The sequence below is a fragment of the Trichosurus vulpecula genome, chromosome 3, assembly GCF_011100635.1.
Source record: "Trichosurus vulpecula isolate mTriVul1 chromosome 3, mTriVul1.pri, whole genome shotgun sequence".
Lineage (NCBI taxonomy): Eukaryota > Metazoa > Chordata > Mammalia > Diprotodontia > Phalangeridae > Trichosurus > Trichosurus vulpecula.
The window spans coordinates 30973207-31000299 of NC_050575.1; the positions used below are offsets into that span (position 1 = coordinate 30973207).

Here is a 27093-nt window from a genome sequence, read left to right on the forward strand (position 1 = left end):
ACCTCAGTCTGTCCCATACTTGTTCCCAACAAAAGCTCCCCTTCTGCCCAAACTTCTTACCCACACCTTCTTTCCCTTTCTGTGAAGACTTTCTTTTCTGGCTGGAGGACTCTATCTCTTCCCCATCCCCACACCCTAGGAAGGAGCCTGATGTACCTCTTCACTTCAATCCACAGACACACTCCCACTTTCACCAAAGTGATGGGAGAAGTCCATGCAGTTTCTTGATTCAGCATAAACAAGACTGCTCAGTGAGCAGGGAGTCACATACTATAATCCCTCCAGTAATAAGGAGGCCCACAGGCCTTACCATCTGCCCTGTCACTGACCCATTGGACCTTATGTTTATTGTCTTTCCTAATTAGAATATGAACTCCTTGAGAGTAGGAATTGTCTGACTTTTCTATTTGTATCTTCTGTGTTTCTGGTACACAGTAAATACTTAATAAATACTTTTTTCATTCATTCATATGTTAATTTAAGGTTGGAGAAGCACTTTACTTCTGATATTTCATTAGAACTTCATAGAAAGCCTAGGAGGCAGGTACTACAGGGATTATTATCTTCATTTTATAGATAGGGAAATTGGGTCTAAGACAGGTTAAATGACTTGCCCATAGCATCAAATGTGAACTTGCGTCTTTCCTGACTCTCAGGCCAATACTTTGCCCGCTATGTTTCTCAGAACTATTACAGGCTTTGAAATAATTTTCAGTGTTGCTGGGGATTTTCTTGTTCAAGCTGATCAACTTACATTGTGGGGAACCCTTGTTTAGGTCTTTGGTTGTATTTCCCTATGAAGGATGTGGGCATGTCTATTGACAGTGTCATTGAGAGGATTGCCTTGAGGGCGGAGACTTCTTAAATCTTATGAGTCGAGGATAAATTGGATTCTTGTAGGTGAGGGCAACTCCTTTTTGCTAGGCCAATGAAAAGAAGCCTCATAGCAGAAACAACCTCCCCCCACCATTTTTTTCTGAGAGATCCAGATCTAGAGAGAGATCTAGCCAGTCAGACATCAGAGACCTGAGGGTTAAACTTTGGTTCCTGGTGAGGAAGGGGTGGGGCACCTGCTTGAAGAAGCCTCCCAGGGACAAATTCACCTCAGGGGTTTACCTCAGCCATAGGCTCTCCGCTTAAGACATGGCAGCAGTAGTGGAGTAGTTAGAGTTCTTGGATCCAGATCCCTTAACTCTGCATGCCCAGACTTCCTTTTCTGGAGGCAGAGTTGTGTAACAGTCACATGTGCTTTCTGACAAGTAGCCCTAGAGAGGTTGGGCTCCCCTCAGGATTGTCTCTTCAGTGACCTCAGCTATGAATTATGGGATGCAGCATTCTACAAAAAGATCATAGATCTTGAGCTGGGAGGGAACTCCGATATCATTAATCTATCACTTTCATTTTGATGGTGCAAATTGAGGATCAGAGGGATTAAGTAATTTGGCTGTTTTTAAGCACCAAAGCACTATGTGAACCAAGGTTCTCTGGCTCAGAAGTTTAGTGTTTTCTGTGCTGTGCCAAGGGGTTCCCGGAAGGCAGCACTGTGGAGAAGTATACTCTTCAGGGTGCCCTTGTTGCAACTCCAAGAACCAGAGTTCTATAAATTAATCTTCTAATGAGAAAAGGAGGAGTTTCTGGGCAATGCCAACCTTTTGTAAGGGCTGGGGAGGGGGGATGAGGATCATTTGTTCAGTTCCTGGAATTGGAAGAGAAACAAGATACTAGGTTGCAATATGGGGAACTGGACTTGGCTACAGTTATTAGTATAAGGTATTTGTTCAAGGCAGTGTCAGAAGACTGGAAGCAGGTATATGTACTTGGGGTAAAAATGGGATTCACTGGGTTGTCAGGGCATTTCCTCTCTAAGCAACTTCAATTTCATTTTCCTTTCAAGCAGAGTCTGAGCCAAATGGTGCTGCCACCCCTACTGAGTGGTTGGGAATTGGTATTCGCCAGAGTCTACCTATCTATCTATGTGTGTAAGTGGGGATATATATACATATATATGTGTATATAGAGAGTACACACCCATACAATCTGCATGAGTATGTATATAAATATATAAATATGTGTATGTATATATATAGTGTACACCCATACTACCTATGTGTGCATGTATATATACATATATATGTATGTATATGTGTATATGTATATGTGTATATATTTATATATACACACATGTATGCATATATATAGTATATACCCATACCATCTGTATGTATGTATATATGGCACATACCCATACCTTCTGTGTGTGTGTGTGTGTGTGTGTGTGTGTGTGTGTGTCTTTTATACTTTCCGTGGAGTGAAATCAATGCCATTCTGTATCCAATCTCAATACTTTGTTATGCTTACATAGATACTAAGGACATCTGCGTTGACCTAGACATGAACTATATTTAAACTAAGGGTCCCAGAAGAAACTCTGAGCGTGAGCAAAACAAACCAGAAGGACATGCTTGGGGTAGGGGAGGGATGCTCCCAAGGTCAAACCTGATCTGTATAAGTAAAGAGAGTTATGCCCACTGGGCCACAGGTTATATCTGCTACTACTAGGGATTGTGGACTATGAATAACTTCTGTAATTGTGAAACATCCAATAAACTAGGGTAGGGCTACCTGGGACATGCCCTCTCCAGACATCAGAAAGGAAATCACTAGAGATGGGTACCTGGTGTTTCCAGAGGTGGATTTGAACCCATGTTTTCCTTATTCCAACCCCAGGACTCCACTCACTTTGCTACATTGCTTCTCTCGCTTCTTAGGTCTTCTCTTTCACTATTCCCATACCCAGAGTCTCCTCTCCAACCACATCAAGAATGTTCTTCCTTTCCTATAATTGACCATGCATGTGGGTGTTAGAGTGGAAATGAGAATTGGATTTGCGATACAAGAAGACATGGGCTGAAATCCAGTGATTAATTTAAACTTTTCCTTATGAGTAAAATGCAGTAATTGGAATAAATGGCTTCTAAGGCACCTGCTAGCTCTAAAACCTATAATCTTTCCTGCTTCAGGGCCTTTGGTTGTAGCATCATAGATTTAGGTGTAGAATGTACTTTGGAGGCATTTGAATCCAACTCCCTCATTTCACGCATGAGGAGACAAATACAGAGAGGACAACTGATTGGCCAAGGGTCACACAGCTAGTAAGTGTCTGAGGCCTGATTTAAAAAAAAGCCCTCCTGATCCCAAATCCAGTGCCCCAGCTAGCAGAGCTGAGGTGGTAAACACCTAGCCCACAACACTCCATAGTATGCCTGAACCATTAAACTGTAATTGGGGAATATTGAATAAAATAAATGAAGACACAGTAAGACATAGATAATATTACATTTTAAAACTAAGTCAATGTGTGGCCTGCTAGGACACTTGTGTATGCATTTATGGCCCATTTCTATTTGAATCTGATATACCTGCAGTAGAGCATGCTCTCTTTCTTAATGGCTCTCATCCTGTCTGAAGAAACCTTTCAACTCTCTAAACCTATTCAGATGCTGCCCTGTGTCTAGCCCCGATTCCACTCCCACTTCCCCAGATGCTACATCACTCAGTGAGCCATCTCTCAGGTGTCCTCCTGGACCACTAGCTTTGACATCAGTCATCTTTGACATTAGCCATACATTGCCTGGAGATGTTATTGATTTTTACACAGGCATCATGGTTTTGTTAATTGGCTGCAAGAATGTCTTCTTGCCACAATTGGTCTCTGTCACATAGTTTAGTACTTGGCAAATAATTTAATACATTTTAGTGCATTATTTATACACTTGGTGTATAGTTGGCATACTGCATGATTCTGTTTAGTAATGGCTTCCAATATGTCATCTTTATCTTCTCAAAGAAGTTGTAAGTTACTTAAGGCAGGGACTTGACATTAATAAAATGTTATCTCATTTATTTTCTCCAACTCTATTAATAGTCTGGAGACTGGGAAATATGTACATACAGGCATATATACATGTATGTAAGTTATGTACATCTAATATCTGCTGTTATCTTTAATATTCATGTTTAGGGTGCTCATGTTCTAAACTCTCTTCCATGGAAAGAGAGAAAGCTGCCTTCCTGCTTTTCCTTTCATCTAGTTGAAGAATGCCCCCTGGCAAAGTAGCATGCCCGAGAGTGGAGGATAGAATAGAAGATGGAGTTGCTTTCTTACCTAAAACCCACTTCATGATAAGCATTTCTGTCCATGAGAACTGGGTGGTTTTTACTCTAAAGATCTGTTTTGGATAATCCGTGTTGGTCTCATTGGGGAGGTTTTTAACGCCTTCAAACCGGTCTGATGCATTCAGAACTAACAATCCCAGGAAGATTGTGAAAGAGACTGCATGGGCCACAAACTTCATGAAAGGGCTCCTCAGGGTCCGTCCTAACTGGAAATAAAATATGAACAAAAAATATGATTAACTTGGGGGCTCCCTTTCCCTCTGGCACTTTTTTCTTGCACAAAAAGCTCAATCAGAGGATAATCCAGTTTGGACAGTGTATTAAAAGCTACAGACTGAAAATATATCCCATGACCATTTCCAGGTAATAGGATGACATATTTTTGACAGGTCTGATCTTTTTCCATTTCAGAAGGCTTTGTGAGATCATTGAGGGAAAGGGCTTTTAAATACCTTTTCCAGTCACCTCTATTTGCTAGTTAACAATAACACTGCTTCATCCAATTCCATGGACTTATATTTCCCTAGTCCTCTTATGATAGCAGACTTGATAGAACAGACAAAGCCATAATCCTGGAATAGAGATTGGGGTTTGAGGATATGACTTACTTAGAGATCTTCAGTCTTGAGATTCAAGGTTTCATTTAGGATCAGAGTCTAAGACACTGCCACCCCCACCCCCCGCAGGGGTGGTGTGGGCATGAGAGACAGAGAGCCAAAGACACCTTGAGGCTGCTGTTGAGATGGAGCAGATCAGCTTCTGATCAGGAGTTTATCTGGGGCTACAGACATAGTTTGGGGATAGAGAAAGTATTCCATGTCTTAGATTTCTAATCATTCTAATTATTCTTACTAGCCAGGTCCAAAGACTAGTTATTTCTACCTGTTGATGGAATTCAAATATTGCTAACAACTTCTAAATTTTGGCATTTGAGGGTAAATTCCTGATTGCCCTGCATTAGTTGCAGCTATTGAGTTTCAACATCATCAAGCCAAAATAATGTAAAATAAGCTATTTCATATTTTGGGGTAATTTGATGATTTAAAAAATCATTTTGAATCTTGAAGACTCTGTTGGGTCTTTTTGCATTATTCTTGTTCTGAAATAATCTCAAAGATTCCAGACTCTTCCTATGTAGAAAGCAGGGAGTTTGGGTGGGAGATGAGGCCCTTAATCAGGTACTTTTTACCTTGTGGCAAATGACTAACCTTCTCTCTGGGCCTGAGTTTATTCATCTATAAAATGAAGAGGATGGATGAGATCATTCCCAAGTGACCTTTGAACTCTGACATTCTATGAGTACAAAATTTTAAGAAAGAGCAGGGATAGTACTTTGGTAGGGCAGCTAGGTGTCACAGTGGATAAAATGTAGGGGCTGGAGTCAGGAAGACTCATCTTTCTGAGGTCTAATCTGGCCTCAGACCCTTACTAGTTGTATGATCAAAGTCACTTAACTTTGTTTGCCTCTATTTCCCCATCTGTAAAATGAGCTGGAGAAGGAAATGGCGAACCACTCCAGTATCTTTGCCGAGAAAAGCCCAAATGGGGTCATGAAGAGTCAGACAGGAATGAGAAACAACCACACAACAGCAAAATACTTTGCTGGCTGTGTGTATGTGATGAATCCTTATTAATCTATATGTTAAATGACCTCACTTTGTTTGGATTTCCTGACAATCCTTTCCTAATGAGGCTCAGTTCCAATCTAATTCAGTCCAACAAGCATTTAAATGCCTACCAGTATGTATTAGTCTCTTGGGAATGCCAAGTTCAGGAACAGGAAGTAGACTCTTTTGGCTGGAACACAAAATGCTTGAAGGGGAACAGGTCAACCTGGAAGGGTAGGCTGGAGACAGATTGTAAAGCCATTATTCTATGTCTCTCATTTGTGTGAGCAGATGAAAAAGAACTAGGCCAAGTAGAAAAGTATTTCCGAAACATAATTAGAAGTCCATTGTAAGTGCTTAATAAACACTCCTTGATAAATTGATTGAAGTTTGTTTGAAGTGCATACACACTAGATTTTCTGTATCTCATTCATCCGTTCCACAAATTCCTCTTTGGTTTTTAAATACTTCATGCCCTGGCTCCAAACTATCTTTCCAGGATTATAATAGATTACTCCACTTCCTGACTTTATGGTCCAGCCAAACTGGCCTTCTTGCCATTCCTCCAACATTCCATTTCTCTTTCCATACCCTCACATCTTAGAATCTCTGGCTTCCTTCAAAGCTCAGCTGGTGTCACTGCCCACATCAGGCCTTTCCTATTTTCCCAGTTGCTAGTTCCTCCCCTTTTAAATTACCTTGTAAATATTCTCTCTCTCTCTCTCTCTCTGTCTCTCTGTCTCTCTCTCTGTCTCTCTCTCTGTCTCTCTCTCTCTCTCTCTCTCTCTGTCTCTCTCTCTGTCTCTCTCTCTGTCTCTCTCTCTCTCTCCTCCCTTAATAGAAATGCTTCTTGAGGAAAGGGACCATTTAACTTTTGAATTTGTATCCTTAGCCCCTAGGACAGTGCCTGACACATAGTATATGTCTAATCAATGGCTATTGATTGATTGGTCCATTCAGACATTCAATTCCAGTAGTAGAATATATACCATGGATGACAGATTATTGGTTTAGAAATGGATCAATAGTGGGTGTTTCATTAGGTAAAATTCTTCTAATTAAGAGTATGTTCAATATAACATTTATAAAACAGATGGGTTGATAAATGCTATTTTAATATGCTTCAGTATGGTAATTATCTACTTTAATTACTGTAGCTATTAGTATAACATGATTGATTATAATTAGAATGCTGTGGCACTAACCTAAGGAAGTACTCAAACTAGGAAAAAATGTGCTTGTTTTCATCTTTAAATTTTACCTGAATTTCAGGTCTTGTCTACAGAAGACCCACAACAGCTGTCCATAAGACATGAAGGATAGGAATGATTCAGGGAAAAATTCAATTAAGTCCTCGTGCCTTGTGGTCTGAGGCCAGGATAGCTTCTGAAATACCAGCTAGAGAGGTTATTATTTACCAATTTCTTATTAAGAAATTAACATTTACATGTTGCTTTTATTCAGTCATTTCAGTTTGTCTGACTCTTCATGACCTCATTTGGAGTTTTCTTGGCGAAGATACTGCAGTGGTTTGCCATTTCCTCGCCAGATCATTTACAGCTGAGGAAACCAAGGTAAACAGAGTGAAGTAACTTGCTCAGGGTCACAGAGCTAGTGTTTGAGGCCAGATTTAAATTCATGAAGATAAGTCTTCTTAATGCTAGGGCAAGCACTCTATCCACTGAGCTGCCTAGCTACCCCAACATTTACATGAGCAGAAAAGGGAAGGGGGTTTCTGTGACTTATTCAATTCTTAATTTGATAGTTCACTAAAATAAGGAATTGAGAGTATTTTAGCTAGCAAACAGATAAGCACAATTCGAAATGTTTTAAATATAAACATTGACATTACTTACATGAGATAATATAATTAACATTTATTGTTTATTGCCTTTCAAACATTGTGCCAAGTACTAGGGGAGATGAAACATTTGCACATTTACATAGAAATGGTTTGAGTAGGAAAAATATCTTCAGAATCATGGTGAAAATTATTGAAAAATCACTAACTCTAAAGGCGAATCTCATCTCTGATGTTTAATAACTCTGTGACTTTAGGCAAGTCACTTATACTGCACCCAAGTTTCTTCATAAAGAAGACTGAATTTAATGACCCTTGAAGTCTCTTCCAGCTCTAAATATATCATCCTGTGTTCCCAATGGGATCTCACTCTTTCTTGAGGCAGTCTAGTACTGTTGGACAACATTAATCTTTTAGAAGTTCTTCCTAATGGGGATAGGATTGGGGGAGGGGAATGTGGAGTACTGGTTAGTGCAATAGGTTTGAACGAGACCTGAGTTTGAATACTGGCTCCTATACTCTTAGTTGTCTATTCCTCAGCCTCTTCATTTGTGAAAGGACAATAATACTGTCTTCATTGTTTACTCACAGTGTTGTTATGAAGTCATGGAATGTCTTAAAAACTCTATATAGCAATATGATAGTTATTATTCTATGAAGCCCATATCTATCTCCCTCTCACTTTCACCCATTGATTCTTGTTTTGTTGTTTAGGGTCGAACAGGATAAGAGTGATTGATCCTTCAAATATTCAAATATACCTACTATATTTCCCCCAAGTCTTCTCCAGGCTAAACCTCCCTAGTTGCTTCCATTTTTCCTTAGATGGCATGGTTTTGGAGTGCCTGAGTGTTTTCTGGACCAGCTCCAGATTGTCAATGTTCCTCTTAAAATGAAGTGCCCAGAACCATAAGCAGTATTCTTGACCTCTTACCCATAGCCACCACCACTTCCATTTCCATCCTTCTCTCCCACTTCCATGCCCTCAGTGGTACAAGTTACTTGAACTTGGAAGTGCATTAAACTGCTATCAATGATAATGTGAATGCCGTTGAACAATGCTGGAGTGACTGAGCAGGAAACAGGAAGAACATTGGCTCTAATTTTTAAGATTCTCATGCATGCACATTCCTACTGAAAAACATAGTTTTAGGGATTAAAGCTGTCATTGCAACCTTTTCTTTAGCTTACTGTTTTTCCTCTAATAATAATTAACTTTGTAAATGCTTTACATGTATAACATGTATAACAACTTCTAGGAAAAATCTATAATTTGTCGTAGATATCATTTGTTGGACCATTCCAGGCTCAATTTCACATCTGATCTAGCTTTTGGGGAAGGAAACCTAACTTTACTCTTCACATCTGGGCTGTTTTTTTTTCTTGGACTTATAAATGGGTCTGTTTTATAAAGCCCAAAGTTGATAAAATTTTGCAAAGATTAAGTGAAAAGTAATCACTGGCTCTCTTCCCTGATCCTTCAGAATAGGAAATAAGTGCCTATTTGACTCAGGAAAGTAGTAATTATACTTTAAAATAATTCTTTCTTCTGACATCAGGCCACCAGATGAGACAAACTAAAGAGAGGAAGTTGACTGGTAACTGAGCAACTGAGTCCAGACCATCATTACAGCTAATAATAGAAATTGCAGTCTTGGGAAGGTTTAGGAACTGGATCTGCCAGAAACTGAACACAGCTTGGAGAAAGTCAAGTCCCTGGTTCATAATCTAATTCTCCAGCAAAACTGATCTTCCTAAGAAACCATTGAGACAAGACAACTGTCCTACATCCTTGAGTCACACACAGTTAACAGAAAACAGGGTCAGTGACTGTGAAAATAAGAAATAGGTTGGGTCTAGGAGAGGAAAGGTGCCATGAAAACCAATCATAAACCAGAATAAGTATGTCTTATACGAAATGACAAAAATATGGCAATATGAAAAATTAATAGCTAATAGTAGTATTTGATATGGGAAGAGGTACCATTCATGGTATAGTAAGAAAAGTGCTAGATGTGGGGGCAGAAGCCCTGCATTTAAATTGCTGATCTGTTACATATGACACACATGTGACCTTGGACAAATTGCCTTATCTTTCCTCGTCTATAAAACAAGGCAGTTGGTCTTGACAACCTCTAAGTTCCCTTCCAGATCTCCTTTTTAAAAGGGTCCCTTTGATACTTTTGAACAAATCGCCCTACTTCATCATTCATCCAAAAGAAGAATTATTTTCTGTCTCTCATAATCACCTATACTCAGTAAATCCTTTACAAATTGAACTGAAGTAATAGACATGAAGGTACTCCTAAAATTCTAGTACTGGAGGACACTTTCCATATTATCTGTGATAAATCAGCCTTCCTGGATTTAGCTCACACTTATGATAGTCATGTCTGTCTATCTGTCTATCTGTCTATATTTCTACATATATATACTTATATTGCTAATATAAATATATATAATACACTTCCATAAATATATACATATCTAAATATAGACTGGATCTTCAATTTCATTGGTATAGGAAACTCCCAGCTGAGAAAACTTCCTCTGCTAAAGCAGCTTGCAACTTCTCTGTAACTTATAGTCTTAAGGGGTTGTCTAGGGGAACTTAGAGGTTAAGTGACTTGCCCAGGGCCAAACTGTCAGTATGTGTCAGAAGCGTAATCTCTCCACAAATGACTCTTCAATACTTTGAACCAGGAATTGGCATACTGCCACTTTTGGATATTAACTGTACTGCCATCGCTCAGCAACCTTTGAAGTTAACTCCATCTGTATTTATCACTCAGTTAAGAACATTGCTGACATAATCCCCTGGCCCCTAGGTCACTCTCTCCTTTCTCAAGGATTTTAAGACCTAGCTTGTGGTTTTCTTTTTTCACCTCAGACCTTACCCTCATACTTGTGATGTATAATGTATACACCAAGGACACTTTAAATGCCCGCTCTTCCCTATTTGTCAACCTTTTCTACTTCCAGGAAACACATCTTCAGTCCAACTTGGCACCCCATAGAGATTTGTCATACCCTGACCACAGTCTTCCCCTCCCAGCAGAAAACTTTGCCCCTACTTTACTGAAAAAAAAATTGATACTATTCACTGTGAGTTCTCTTGTTTACCCTTCACCACACCTTAAATTCTCTCCTCCTTTAGTGTCAGGAAGGGGTGGCCAAGGCCAGTCTCACTGCTTGTGTCTTTGCTTCCATGCCATCTTGTTTCTTCTGGGATCTCTTCTTCTTTCTCTTAGCTTTAATCTCTCCCTTCCTACCAATTCCTTCCCTGCTACCTGTAAATATTCTCAGATCTCAATCTTGACACTTAATCCCCAACCCTAGTAAATTCATGCAGGCTGTCTTCCATGCCTGAGGAGCAGTCTCTCCTTACCTCTGTCTCTCAGAGGTTTGGTCTTCCTTGAAGGCTCAGCTCAGGTACTAGCCTCTGATTCCCCCAGCTGGTAGTGCTTTCTCCCTCCTCCAAATCCCTTTACAATCCTTCCCCCCATTCCACTTATTATTACAGTTCTACCATGATGCATAGAGATGACCCTGGCTTCTTAAAGTCTCTGCCATCAGTTCATAAACTATAGTATGCCCTTCTTATTGCAAAACTTTTGAATACATAGCGTTGGATACTACATTTTAGCTGAGCTAATTCCAGAGATCTTATAACCAATCACCATGTTGCCTGAAGGGTACTAAATTTTTTAGGCATAGCAACTCATAAAAACTGCCTTAGAGTCATAAAAATATTACAATCCATGATGGCAGTAGGAGCAGCTACACTGACAATCATAAATCCTTGAAGTTTTGGCATATTTAAGGTTTCAAAGCACTCTCCTCACAGCAACACTCTGAGGTGGGTCATGAAAGGTTTATCATCCCCAGTCTACAGATGAGAAAACCAAGAATCACGGAAGTTAAGGCCACAAAGCACGTAATAGATGTGGGAGATGGGATTCAAACCAAGATGTGCTGACTTTAAATTTAGTGCTCTTTGAGTTACACTTCATTGCAGCACGCACAATAATAGCAGTTACTTATATCATATTTTAAGGTTTGTAAAGTACTTTATGCAATTAACTCATTCAGTTCTCACAATAGGCCTGAATAGTCTACTGATCCTTCTACTGACTTTATTGTAAGGTAAGGGCTCTCACCCCCATTTTATAGATGAGGAAACTGAGGATCAGACTTTCTTAGGGTTGGAGAACCTGTATGGGTCTGAGGCAGAATTCAAACCCCTTCTTGATTCCAAGTCCACTGCTTTATTCAATACACTATGCTGTATATACATACGCGAACCCCCTTTAAATCATTTCAGCTAGATAGCCCTTCCAAGAGATCCCAATGTCTTCTCCACTGGTGGATTTTTTTGATGGGGGGAGGCAATACTTTGATATTTATCAAAGTCATTTAACTGCCACTATGATAGACTAGTAATCTATTTCAAAGGCAACAATCTTCTGATGTTGTTTACTGATCTTTCTTAATGAGCCCTGTTACTAGTTTATAAGTATAATTGAATTATACCTATGGAGAGAGAATAGGGACTGCAGATCTGATTTCATTATTATAGAGAATTTCCAGGTGAGTAACTCCCTCTACCAGTGCAGTCTGCTACCTTTGCAATCTATAGTTGCGTAGAGTACTCCAAGGTTAAATGACTTGCCCAGGATCCCACAATCTGAGGTTATATGACCTGCCCAGGACCACACAGGTAGCATGTATCAGAAGAGAGACTTCAATCCAGGTCATATTGATTTTGAGACTACCTCTATCTCCCATTCCGCAATGCCTCTCACCTATAGAAAGACTATAAAATACATACACATGTATATAAATCATCAATGTATATATGTCTGTGTATGTACATAATCTCTTTTATTCATTTATATTTTTTGCTGGTTAGTGAAGCTTCATTAAGACATAAACAATAACAAAAAGGTCCCCCAAAAGCACAAAATGAACTTTAAGGTCCCTTGTAGTTCTGACTTCCTAAGGTCATTTGCCCTCAGTTACTGATCTTCCCTGAAAGCTTCACAGTATTCATTTGCTTGAACCTGCTCAGTTTCATTTCAGATGACACGTGGGGTTTTGGACATGGAGTGGGGGTGGTGGTAGTGGTGGTGGCAGTGGGGGAAGAGATAGGGAACGTTTGTCCATGGAGGCTTTTACCTCTCAGTTGTTTAGTAGATCAAAACCAGTGAAGGATACTTGCTTTATATCATCTCAGCTTGCCACAACCAAGGACAGCTCCACAAAGAGCCCCAAGGCCACTGGTACCTCCTCTTCTGGTGAGTCTTATGTTTTCATACTTTGATATTCCTCCAAGTGAGAATAGCTAAATAGCTACTGCCTTTGGTAGACTACTCACTTCAAAGGTAGAAAACAAGCTTCTGGTGCTGTTTCTAGTCTTTTATAAAACAGTTCTGTGACTAATTTTTAAGATGATTAAACAACAAAAGTTAACAAAAAGCCAACATCTTCTACAAGGAGGACTTGTTTGGATAGATTTCTTCCCATCTTTGAGCCTCAGTTTTTTCATCTGTGAAAGAAGGAGGTTGGACCAGATGATCTCTATGGTCCCTTTCAGGTCATATAACCTCAGATTGTGGGATCCTGGGCAAGTCATTTAACCTTGGAGTACTCTACGCAACTATAGATTGCAAAGGTAGCAGACTGCACTGGTAGAGGGAGTTACTCACCTGGAAATTCTCTATAATAATTGTTTAGTCCAATAAGAATGATTCCTTTTAGTAACTAATATATAGTTACTAATAGTAGCTAACACACACATATATATACATACACATATATGTATATATACATACACATATATGTATATATACATATATATAATCAGATAGCCAAGATTATAAATTTGAATTCAGTATTAAGTAATATATAATTAACTAAAATATCACAATAATATACAATTTAAAAAAATCTTTGGCATTTGATCCCTTTCATAAAAAAATGATAAGGAATTGTGAAAGAAAGATCCTCCCAGAATGCAAACCTATGGATAAAGACAGAAAGTTGCTTGTTTATGTCACCCAAATTTCCTTCATGTTAAGGCTACATAATCTGAATGACACAGATAATGAAGAAAGTTAAGCAAAATTAAGCTAATATTATTTACATAGATTTCTTCTATTGCAATGTGATTAAGGACAGATTGTATACATGCATATGTAAAATAATAATAATTGTAATAGCTAATATCTATATAGTGCTTTAAAATTAATCTATGCTTGGAATCAGAAAGTCTTGGGTTCAAATCCTGCCTCTGACACAGACTGGCTGTATTGCCCAGAGCAAGTCACTTAACTGCTTGGTGATTTAGGTAACTCTTTAAGATTATAATTTACAGAGATGGTGTCCATACCCATTGGTAGAAGAAATTCCTCATTGGGAAGGAAGGAACGAAATAAGGATTTATTAAGGATCTACTCTGTGCTAGGCACTGTGCTAAATGCTTTACAAATATTTCATTTGGTTCTGATAACAATCCCAGGAGACAGATGCTTTTATTATCTCCGTTTTACATTTGAGGAAATGCAGGCAGACATAGATTAAGTGACTTGCCAAGTTCACCAAGCTAAGACACAGTAAGTGTCTGAGGCTGGATTTGATGTTGTGTCTTCTTGACACCAAGCCCAGTGCTCTATCACCTAGATGAATGCTCCCTGTACCAATGAAATCACAGGTCCAGCCTCTATCCCTTTACATATATTACTTTATCTGATCATATGTACCTATGTGTCATTCCACTAAACCCACACCAATAATCAACAAATTTGTATCTTAAAACAAATAATAATTAATTTAACTTGGAGGTAAAATAGCAAGCATAAGCATAATGTCTTATTTTTTCAGGTTCTACAAACATATTTTTGATGGTCCAATAGCTCCTAAGGGAGACAGACACTCTCAACAAGTAAACAGGTTAATAGATTGATAACAGAATCCCTAACATTGACACAATTAACTAATCTGCAGATTGTAGGTTCACACAACACCAGAGCTGGACAGAACCTTAAAGATTGTCCAGTCTTAGCTCATCATTGTAAATGAGAGCCAGAGAGGTTGAGCTAGTGCTATTCTAGCAGCATGGTTAAGAAATTTGCAAAGAATTGTTTTCAGTCAATATGTGAGTATTTTGTCTATTTTTGAAGTTGTCTTTGGGTTAGCTTGACTTTCCCTTTAATGAAGAAATCTTTCCTCTAAATGAGTCATGTCTCCAGCAACTGGTTGGTGCTACAGACTCAGAGGTGACATTTGATAAAAAGCTCCATTCTGCAGTCAGCACACAGAACTGGAGAATCAAACAATTTTAGACTTGTAAGGTATGTCCAAGTGTCTTTTAGTTCAATCAGTACTCTGTAGCATCCTTGACAAGTGGTCATCTAGCCTCTGCTAGAAGATATCCAAGGAGGGGGAACTCATCCCAAGACATTCCATTTTTTGACATTCCATTCCTCCTTGTTAGTAAATGTTTTCCTGACATTAAGCCTTGATAGATCTTTTTACAACTTCTACTAATTACATCTAGTTTTGTCTTCTAGAATCAAACATAATAAATTTAATCCCCTTTCCATATGATATCCCTTCAAACACCTTAACAAAACTAGAATTTTTCCTCTTATTCTTTTTTTCTTCAGCATAAACATGTCACGTTCAAATAATCTTCGCTTGTCAGGAACTCAAAGCCTTCCACCATATTGGTTGTCTTCTAGATACACTTCAGATTATCAATATTCTTTAACACTGAGTTCGTAATATTCATTAATGGTACATAGAATTGTACCTAATATTCCATGTAATATTTGTCAAGGGCAGAAGACAGTAGGACTATCTTTCCTCTGTTCCTGGAAATTATGCTACTCCTAATGCAGCCTTAGATTGCCTTAGCTTTTTTGGCCTCCACATTGTGCTGCTAACTCCTTTTTGATTTTGAGATCCATATATACCCCCAGCTCCTTTTCAGATCAACTCCTCTTATGTTTGTGGAGTTGATTTCGTTGAACCCAAGTGTAGGATTTCACATTTATCCTTAATGAATTGCATCCCATTAGATTCATCTCTATGCTCTGGCCTGTCAAGCTCCTTTTGGCCTTGACTCTTGTCATCTAGTATGTTAGTTATCCCTCTCAACTTTGTGTCACCTGCAAATTTGATGAGCATAATCTATACCTTAATCCAAGTCATAGATAAAATAATGTTAAACACCACTTTCCACTTCCTGCCAAATTAATATTGAACTATAAACAATTAATTTTTGAGTCTAGTCATGGTCCAAAGAGTCTGGGGTCCATATGACTGCATTATAGCCAAATCTTTATTTTTTCACAAGAATAGTATGAAATATTTTATAAAAAGCTTTGCTAAAATCTGGGTAGCCTATATCCACAGCATCTTCCTTGTCTACTACTTTAGTAATCTGTCAAAAAGGAAATTAGACTGATTTTTTTTGAAAGACCTGTTCTTGGTGACACCATGCTGACTCTTTATAAGCACAGCTTCCTTTCTAGATATCCACCAAACATCTCTTTAAGGATCCTTCCAAGAATTTTCCTAGTAATCAGAGCCAAACTTGTTGTCTTAGAGTTTGTAGACTGTGTTCTCTTCCTTTCTTTGAAAATTGGGGCAGCATATGGCTATCTCCAATTTTTTGATACCTTTTTGATACCTTTCTCATTTTCCACAATCTTTTAAATAGAACTGACAGTTCTTCCAGAACCTGAAGATGTAGCTTATCCAAGTAGGTGATTTGAATCCTTCAAGGGCAGCTAGATGTTGTCTTAATATCTCCTCACTTATAGAGGACATTGATTCACACAGTCATTTTTGTTCTGCTGTGTCATTCTCCTTGATGGTGGGGGGTGAAGGGAAGATAAGGGAGGAAAAAGCAAAAAACAAAAACAGGAAAAGCCTATCCTCCTGTTGTCATTCAACTCCAAGCAAAAGTTCTATTCCTTTTTTGATCTTTCTATTTCTTTCAATATGATTTTAGAAGCCTCTTTTGTTGTCCTTAACTTCCTTTGCAAGCTTCAGATTATTCTGGTCTTTAGCATTCCTTACACTTTTTATAAGACTGTGTCAAATTTTTATATTCATCTTCTGTTACCTGGTCTTGTTTCCATCTTTTAAAAATCTCAGTTGGCTAATGGCTTTCTTGTGAATTTATGTCAAGACCTTAAGAGAAATCCCATTTTTTTCTTGTCACTGGAATCTTTTCCCTTTGTGTCTTCAGACTTTCATTCTTGAGCATCTCCCACTCCTCTTAAGTTGAATTCTTCCCCTGAAGATTTTTAGTCCATGAAATCCTTTCTATCTTTTCTCTCAATACCTTGAATTCTGCTTTCCAAAAATCTAGGGTGCATGTTAGATGATGCCTTTCCCCCTCTACTTCTCTATAACAAACTCTGTGATGGAGTGGTAATATTCCTTGAAGCCTCCCATTATTTCCATCACAGCAACCAGTCCCTGTCTGTTAGTGTGAATTAGATTCAGAACGGAATTTCCTCTTGATTTTTTAACCCTATGAAGAATGAAATTATCACGAAGACAAGTCAAGAAGCTATTAGCTATTCTAGCAAACTCCATGAGATTTCAGAATAACTGAAGCCTCCCAGTCATTACTATATCACGTCGCTGTGTCATGTTTGAGATCTATTTCCTAAACTACTTATCTCTTTTCTCCTTTTGACTAGGTGGTCTGTAGTATACTGCAAAGATAAAACCACTTCTGTTTTTCCCTCCTTTTAACTTTACCAAGTACTCTCTTTCATGCTTCCCTGGTCTGGTTCCGGATTTCTTCACATGACTATATTTTCTTAATATACAAAGATACTTCCCCTCCTACTCCACACTTTTACCTCTCCTTATTTTAGTCAAAAAAATGTATTTCCATCTATACTATGGTACAGGACTTTGATATACCAAGTTTAAACTGAGAACACAGAAAGTGTAGAAATAAAGGATATGTGGTTTTAGGGACCTGATTATAGGGAACTTTAATGTTCCATTTTTAGTTTTCCCAGAAGTTTGGGAATTTCAGATAGGATTCATAACTTTTCTTTTGAAAAATTGATAGATAATTTTGGGATCCCTGCATGTGTCCAAGATATCTTACATATTTCTTTTTTTAAGTAAATGTTTTATTTATACCTTCTGTTATTGTTCATTTGTTTTCACTTGAGTCTGACTGTGACCCCCTTGGGGTTTTCTTGGCAAAGATATGGGAATGGTTTTCCATTTCTGTCTCCAGCTCATTTTACAGAAGAGGAAGCTGACGCTAACAGGGTTAAGTGACTTGCCCAAGGTCGCGTAGCCGTGTCTGAGGCCAGATTTGAACTCAAGAAGATGAGCCTTCCTGACGCCAGGCCTGCTGTTCTATCTACCGTGCCACCTAGCTGCCCCTATTTATATCTGTTCCTCTCTAAAAAAAAGAAGTGTAGTTAAGCAAAAGAAATCATCAGATTGACCATGGCTGACAATGTATCTTTTATTTTACCCCTGCAGTGAGCCATTTTTCTGCTCAGTTGGGAAGGGAGGTAGTATCTTGTATATTTTCTTCAGATTTAGAATTAGAAGGGAGTTTAGAAATAATCTAACCCAATCCTAATTTTATTTACTTTTGATGTGATTTTTTAATGAACAAAATCTCTTTTCTCTCTCCCATTTAACTTTCCTTCCTTAAAAAAATGATAAACAAAACCCTTGAAACTGCCATGCATAGTCAAAGCATTGCTATGACATTAACCGTGTCTAAAAAGTATAACTCATTCTGCATCTTGCATGTTTTCTTCAGAATTCCTAAATGCTACTGGTTATCTGAGCCCTGAAGTTCCGGTCTCTGGCTTCTTGATTGGTCAAACTCGAGAAGCCAATATTGGTTTCATAAGGTTCACAGATCTAGAGCTGGAAGGAACTTTAAAGGTCATCTGGTCCAGTCCTTTTATTGGAAGTGGACGAGGAAGGTGAGGCTCAAAAAGGTTAAATAATTTCTCTAAGGTCACACAGGTAGGCAGGATTCAAACTTGTGTCCTGTGACTCCATGTTTAGCACTTTTTCCTCTTCACCATGATCCTCCCTTCTATCTCCTTCTCAGTTATGCCTTACACCATCTTGGTCAGTGCAACTTTTCTTTCCTTCACTAATTGTCCTCATCATTAGGAAAACAGAATTCAGTTTGCATCCGGAAAAATTTACTTCTCTCTTTAAGCTCCCTTCTCAGGGTGACTGAGTCTAAATGTGATATTTTGTTGCTGTTGGAGAAATTTAGTTTACCAGTTCAGTTTTGGACATGTTGAACTTGAGATGTCTACAGAACATCCAGTTCAAGTTGTCCAATAGGTAGTTGGAGATGTGAAATGGAAGGTTAGCATATAGGTTAGATCTCAATGAATAGAGATGAAAATCGTCAGCATAGATATGATAACTGAATCTATGAGAGCTGATGGATCATCAAGTGAAATAGTACAGAGGGAGAAGGGGAAAAGGTCCAGGACACAGCACTGAGGGACACAAGTTTGTGACCTGAATGAAGACCCAGCAAAAGAAATTGCAGAGTAGTCAGATAGGTAGGAAGAGAACCAGCAGAGAGTAGTCATGAAAACCTGTAGAGAACAGAATATTGAGGAGAGGAGGGTAATCAATAATGTAAAAGGCTTCAGGGAGGTCAAGAAAGATGAGGCTTGAGAAAAAGCCATTGGATTTAGTAATTAAAAGGTCATTGACAATTTTGAGATATACAGTAGACAGTTGGAGATGTGAGACTGCAGGTCAGCAGAGAGGTTGGGGCAGAATAAATGATCTGGGAATCATCTGCATAGATATGATCATTGAATGCATACAAACTTCACTCAGTTTATGGCATAATTCCACTGATACGAAATTCCCATTAAGAATAAATTGGAATGACACAGTATTCTCTATATAATGGCTTTTTTTAAAAGATAGTACCCTTTGAGCAGAGAAAACATTTGTCATACTTCAATGTCTGATTTAAAATATATCCTCCTTTGCATCCCTCATACTGAAGACTGTTAGCTCTCTACCAACCATGAATAACATTATCAGGTGCGATTACTGCCTAGCCTAAAGAATAAATGCATTTCTTTTTCAGTTTCTCTGCTGTAATTGAACACGCTATCTTATCTTTCCATTACTAGGAGGAAGAGGTCATAACTGCCATTTTTACAAGACAGATGATGCAATTTCCCATGTAGTTGACCTTCTTAAAATTGCCATATTTTTCACTGAACCTTTTCTAGCTAATTTTAATTAATTTTGGAAATAGTAACCAGGGTAATACAACTTTGGCGGACTTGAGAATAATCTTAAACATTAAACTGAAAATGTCCTGAACATACTACGTGGATCTGTTTTCTGTCCCTTGAGAGGAAATTTGCAAAACTACTGAAAAAAAACCCTATAGTTGTTGATCTTGTGCCAGTCTATAGAATTGGCATTGGATTTGAAGTCAAAAGACTTCAAAATAAAAAAAAACCTGGGTACAAGTCTTAGCTCTAAAACTTACTCTCTGTATGACTGTTAGATAAGTTGCCTAACTTCTCTGTGCCTTAGTTTCTTCATTTGTAAAATTGGGTCAATATTACCTTATTTCATAGGATTGTTGTAAAAGCTGGGTTAGATAACCTACATGAAGTGCTTTATAAACCTAAAAGCAATATATAAATAGCAGCTATTTTTTGCAATGCCAAATAGTTGTCCTTTGGAAATCGTCTGGTGCAGAGAACAATACAGACTACTGTCTGATGGATACCCAGCTTCCATGACCAAGGTTTGTATTTATTCTGGAAGGAAAAAAAATCCAAATTCAAATCCTTTTGAGTCTTCTTTTGCTCCTTCATCTTCTTAACACAAGTCTCCACTTGGTGAGGCTTATGTAGGCGTGTTGGTAACCAAAAATGGGCTCCTTAGCAGTTAGTTCAACAAGTGCCCTTGAATAGTTTGACTTTTGTTCTCTTTGAGTAATTCATTGAGCCTTACTAGGTGCTAAGCCCCAGGCCCAAACCCCTATTAGGTGTAAAACCTTAGTGGGTGTCGATTGGCAACTAAGGTGAGGCCCAAGGTGGGGCTAACTCCAGGGAGGGCCTAGTTTACATTTCTGGGAGAGCAGGGGCTTTTAGACCACGTGGGTTTAAGTCCGCCTCTTTGTCACGATTCTAGGTCTCGTGGGTGAGTTGTATGTGTGACTTACCCCTGACGCTGAAAAAGATATAAAAACCAGGGGCTGTCTGTCTGTTCCTTGGAGCTCTTTGCTGCAGCAGTTGTGGTGTGTGACTCTGGGCCAGCCCTTGTTCTGAGCTCCCTGGGCTGAACCTAGATGTTGGTAACTATGAATTGTATTGGGTCTGTCTGTTGATGTTTATAATTTGTTTGTATTTTGTTCTGAAGTTCAGGGTGCTGGTTTTTTCCCCTGAACTAAGTGAATGCTGTCTGTATGCTGGATTAAAGTAAACTTGTCAACCCCTTCACCTTGCTTTCCTTAGTTAAGTAGATCAAAAGAACCTGTGCTGTTGGCAGCTTTCTGGGTGCTGGCTGTGGGTGGATCTCACACCCCCACAGAAGCTGCTAGCCAGATTGTTGAAACATAAGGGAAGCAGGGACATATCTTGGAAAAATTGGAAAGTCTTCATCATCCTTTCTCATGTCCTTAGAGTACAGTTATCCTTTCCACATTGTGGGGGTAGGGGACCAGGGCCCCAAGATTTAGAAAAACTGTGTACAATTTTTTGAGAAAGCCTCCTTACCTTCGTACCAGAGAAGTATGAAGTTTTTCTTCTTCTTTTATGGGGTATTTATAGTACCTTAGCATAAAATTTGGGTTGATATAGAATATTATACATATATTTCATGCATTTCTGAGTTTCTAAAGTTTTTCTGTGTCATCTGCTGGCCTTTGTGTGTCACCTGCAACTTCCAGAACACTCCCCCAAATTCCCATTTACTTCTCTATTCTGACTTGAGATATATTGAAACTGCAATGGGGAAAGTTGCAATGTGGAAGAGATAATTATACTCTCAGTTTCCCAGGCCCCACTTTAAGATGTTTTCCAGAAAGGATCTGAGACAATTATTTATCTTTCCCTTTGTGTAATTATACTCCAGGTATTCTGCATTTAGGGAAATATTTTCATTCAAAGAGTAAGGAGACTGGCAATTGACTCAGTCATTCAATTATTCTCCCCATCTTACTTAAAGTAACCGTCTTAATCAGGTGAGAAACCATCTATTTAACCAACCAATAAATCAAACAAAGCTGTTAAAGTAGGTGGGAAAAGACCCTAATTAACTGGGAAGGAGTGAAAGCCATTGGATGAAATGAATTGATACTATTACAAAGGACATATATTCAGATTGACTTAAAGAAGTTGTCATTCCAAATAACTTGTAGCTAAAACAATAATCTGGTTTGGAACCCAGACATCTGAATGTTAGATCAGCCTAGGTGAGAGAGTAGTTCCATCCAAGCCCCTGAAAAGGAGCCGCTTGATGGACGGAGCAGAAGAAAGCCTTCTTCTCCCTCCCTCCTTGACAATCTTGTGAATTGGAGAGGGTCAGAGATTTAGAATTCTCGTTGGTTTCCTAGTAGTGCCCCTAGGAGACTGGGAATCAGGAAAAATTAGACTTGCTGAGGTAGCTTCAATCTTACAACCTTGCAACTTCAAAGTTCTACACCAACTATGCCTAACGGGAACTTCATGAGAACCTCACAAAGGGTGAAAAGGACTTCTAGCAGCTAGGAGCTGTGAATTATTGCTTTATCATATGCACTTTCTAAGCTTGAACCCACTTTCCCCTGGACCCTGTATATACCCATAGAAAAACATTCCCCTGGGTGTTTTTTTTTGGGGGGGTGGTTATTTTGTTCCTATTGGTCTTACTATACTAGAAATAACCATTTCTAAAAGCAAATCTTTTATATTCTTGGGGAAACAAAATTAAAGGATGGGAAGTGCAGAATCAAATTATGAAAAGTGCAGTGTAGGATTGTCAGAGCAAAGAGTTAGAGAGATTAATGCATCTACAAAACTATCACAAAAAAAATCACAAAATTAATGGATACATTCAAAGATGAATCATTGAAGCTTATTAAGGTCCTCCAGAGTACTTGGAGAAAGAAAAAAATGTTCAAGATAATGGATTATTTAAAGTTACAAAAGCTAGTGTAGCATAGCTTTCATTGCTCTAACTAGGGATGTCAAAGTTTCCCATAGTTTCTTCAGATGAGCGATATCAGTCAAACCACAGGCCTTTGCAGTAATGTAGTAATATAACTCTAGAAGCACAACAGATACCCAGAATGCAGATCCCACATTGCAATAACTGTGTATATTCTTTAAATAGAGACTGAGGATCCTAGAATTCTAGAATGCCAGAGTGGAAAATGGTCATCTAATTCAATTTTCTCATTCCACAGATGAAGAAAGTAACTCGCAGAAAAATGAAGTAATTGACTAAAAGTCACATAGTTAGGTAAAGGTTGGTGGGGCAGTAGAGCCCAGGCTTCCTGCCCCTTAGCCCAGTATTATCTTTTTTTATGGGGGAGAGGGGGTAGAGTGAAGGCTTAGGATAGGACAGCAACCCTGTCATTTCATCAGTACAAGGAATTCCCTCTCGCAGTGCTCAATGACAACTGTTGTGTAACTTATTGTCTTAGAGAATTACCTGGAGAAAAATCTGAGAGGTTAAGAGACTTGTCCAGGGTCACACAGCCAGTGTGTCAGAGGAAGGATTTCAACTATGCCAAACTCTCTGTTATAGTGCCTTCACTTCCCGGTGACTATTCCTCTACGTACCCAGGAGAAGCCTTACCCTTTTATAACAAAGAGGTTACCATTTATTTTATAAGGGAGTGGAAGAATTTAGATCCTTCCTCTTGCAATCATATAGAAATACCAAAGTGACAAGAACAGAAAAGAGCCTTGCACAGTTGATAGGGAGCAAAAGGGCATATTCCTTCTCTTTCCTGTTATCTGCCATCCCACATCCTATATCTCCCTCATTCGTTACTTCTCTCACTGACTTTTTTCATCTTGAATTCTTTTTAAAAAAATCAGAAATACAACTTAAAGAATACCAGAATTTCCCCTTCTGGGTTGTTTCTACTTGGCAAAGGAAAACCTAAAGATTCGTCTTAAGCAGGCTGTGGGTAGGGATTCTAGAGAATAGGATCTGTTGGGGACAATAGGAAATGACTCATGTTAAGAAGTGAGAACAAAAAAAAACCAAACTCATAACCCCCATGAATCTTCAGCAGTGCCTGTACCTTGCTGCAGGGGGCGATCCAATAGGCTATGGCAAGGAATGGAAGGCCAATGGAGATTCCAAAGACAGCCAGAAACTTCACTGCTATGGACTGCTGCCGTAAGCCTGAGAGGTTTTCATACCACATGGTAAGCAGCTGCTGCTGGCAGTTAGGGTGAGCGACGAACTGTAGGGAAGACAACAACAAAACAAGAGAACACAAACAGGAAGCTGAAATTGGTAGCTATCAAACAGTTTAAAATCCACAATTTTTTTGATATCTAGGTAATGTTCACCAATTGGAATGCAAAAAAAGGTTAGGTTTGCTATAAGAGGGACTCCCTCATTGGGGGGAAAGTTGGATTAAGGATTTTCCAATAATTTTCTTGTAACATTGAGATCCTCTGACTCTATGAGTCTTGACCAAAAAACCCTCTGAAAGTCGGTTTCTATCTGTCTGTCTATCTGTCTGTCTGTCTCTCTCTGTCTGTCTCTTTCTTTCTGTCTCTGTCTGTCTCTCTGTCTCTTTCTGTGTGTGTGTGTGTGTGTGTGTGTGTGTGTGTGTATATGTGTGTGTGTGTGTGTGTGTGTGTGTGTGTGTGTGTGTGTGTGTGTGTCTTCTCCCATCAAGTAAAGCTGCTCAGTTCTCAGGAGAATTCTTTGCTAAGGGGTTGGTTAGAACTGGAAGGAATTTCCGGGCAATATTAGGTGGTATAGTTAGTTCTAGATTTTGACTAAGAGGACTGAGTTCAAATTCTGACTCTGCTATTTATTACTTGTGTGACCTAGGACAAATGACTTAACCTCTTTGGGCTATGGCTTTCTCAACTGTAAATTGAGGGAGTTGGACTAGGTGATTTTAGAAGTCCCTTCCAGCTCTAATTCTATGGCCCTACGGTCTAGTCCAGTTCTCTAATTCTTCAGATGAGTGTGCTTCAGCTAAACTGACTTGCCCACAGTAAGTGACAGAGCCAGCTTTTGAACGCAGGACACCAATTCCAAATCTAGCAACACTCTTTTCACTGCACTGAGTTGTTCCTGAGCGCTCGCAATTCTTCAAATGCTCTAATTTTCACAACTCAAAATTCTCTAAGTCAATATTCTGCAAATCCAAAGTGGGGAGGTTTGGGGAAGATTTCCTGGAGGAGGTAGCACATAATTTGATCTTGAAAGAGTAGGTTGGAATTCCACAGGTCAGGGAGGGGGCATTCTGTGAATGCTACATGTACAAGGACTGTGCGTGGTCCAATTTGGCTGTTTCAGGGGCCATGAAAAGGAAGGAAGCAGAGGGAGATCAATCTGTCATAAGAATAAGGATGGAAGCTTACATTTCAGTGACACTTTTGTGACTCTGTTTTATATGTTTTTCCTCATAACCACTCTGAAGTAGGGAGTATAACAATAGTAGCAATAATAATATATATTTTTTTCCTGAGGCAATTAGGGTTAAATGACTTGCCCAGAGTCACACAGCTAGCAAGTGTCAAGTGTCCGAAGCAGGATTTGAACTCAGGTCTTACTGACTACAGAGCTGGTGTTGTATTCACTGCACCACTCAACTGCCTCTGAATGTAATTATTAGTAACTAATTTTATAGATGAAGGACCTGAAGGAAGTGACTTGCCCTAGGTTATAAAGTGAGGATGTAGAAAAGCCAGGACTCTAATTCCCACGCCTATTCTCTTTCTACTCCAGAACACTGTCTCCAAGGGAAGGCAACATTTCTGTTTGAGCAACATTTATTTGTGAGAATTAAGCTATTCCCAAATGAAGTACTTGATGTAACTCATTGGCTTGCCTGGTGTTTGCCAGTTAGATGTGCATTCTGCTTTTCCAGTGATCACCCTGGAGCACAATGTATCTGTTTTTATTATGTTTGCCTCATTGGATGTTAATGAGACATTCAGTGACCCCTGAAAAATGCTAAATATTCTTTTTCCTTGTAGAAACCCTGTAACGGGTCTTTGTCTCCTCCCTTCCTTGGGGAAGAGAACATTGGAGGCTTATTTGATGTTTTGCATGGACTAGGAGTTGACATTAGTATAAAGTGATGCACTAGAATGCTTTTTACTACCTGAGTGACCTTAAAAAAGTCATTTTTCCTCTCTTGGCCTATTTCCTTCTCAGTAAAACCAGTGTTCCCTACCTAGAAGGGAAATTAGAGGCCATTCTAGTCTGGTCTCTCCAGAGAAGAGAAGTTAAGTGACTTGCCCAAGATTACATAGCTAGTAGATAAATACTGGCATTCAAACTTATGTCCTGTCACTTCATCAGGAAATTAGACTCCAAGGAGGTAATGTCTAAGACGCCTTCCACTCTAGTTCCTGTGATCTCAAAATCAGACCAGACCTTGAAAGCATCATGTGTCAACCCAAGTACCGTAAGTCACGCAACAGATGAAATGAGGGTTAAGCAGAGGGATATTGATCTGCCGCAGGAATAAGGATGGGAGCTGACATTTCAGTGATACTTTGTGTCTCTGTTTTACAGAGGACTTTCCTTATAACCTCTCTGAAGTAGACAGTAGAATAATAGTTTTTATTATTGTAGTTATATAATATATAGTTATAAATAGTTACATAATATATAATATTATAGTTATATCATAATAATATTATTCTTATTTTTGGAGAGGCAATTGGGGTTAAGGGACTTGCCCACAACTAGTATCAAAAACTACTCATAGAAGGCTTAATAGTAACCATACATGGCATTCACCTCCCATAATCCCTTGCCCCTTTACTGAAAGGAGGGAACAATGTTTCATCATCAGTTCATCGTCAGTGAGGCGGCTCACTGTTAACAATTTCCCAGGTGGATTTTCTTCTTATGTAAGGAATAATTAGCATCTAGTCAACAGTTTTGAGAACTTAATGGGGGCACAGAACAATACCAGACACTGTGGGTAGCTATTAATGAAATAATAATAAACTAGTCGCATTTCGATGTTGCTGTGTGATTTACAAAATATTTGCCTCCCAACAACTCTATGGGGATGGATAGGAAGCGCAAATATTTCATAGATGAGGAAACTGGGATTCTGAGAGGTTGTGCTTTGTTTATAGTCACATTGCTAGGAAGTTAGGCAGCCAACATTTGAAATAACACGTTTCTCTTTACTTGAGGAGGTTAGGATATAGTTAGGAGATGGGGCAGTTAAAGAACACCTTTATAATGAACAGAACATCAAACCAGCACATGCAAATTGATACACAGAAATTGAGG

General features: G+C 38.9%; 1 protein-coding gene across 1 annotated transcript in view; it reads right to left on the minus strand.

The window, feature by feature from the left end:
* The window catches only part of TRPC7 (transient receptor potential cation channel subfamily C member 7), a 262789-nt gene that overhangs the window by 92680 nt on the left and 143016 nt on the right, over positions 1-27093 (minus strand). The window contains exons 4-5 of the mRNA XM_036749698.1: positions 23891-24055; positions 4166-4382 (exon numbers count right to left, since the gene is read on the minus strand). Coding sequence (XP_036605593.1) covers positions 4166-4382; positions 23891-24055 — 382 coding nt within the window. The remainder of the gene's footprint in view (positions 1-4165; positions 4383-23890; positions 24056-27093) is intronic.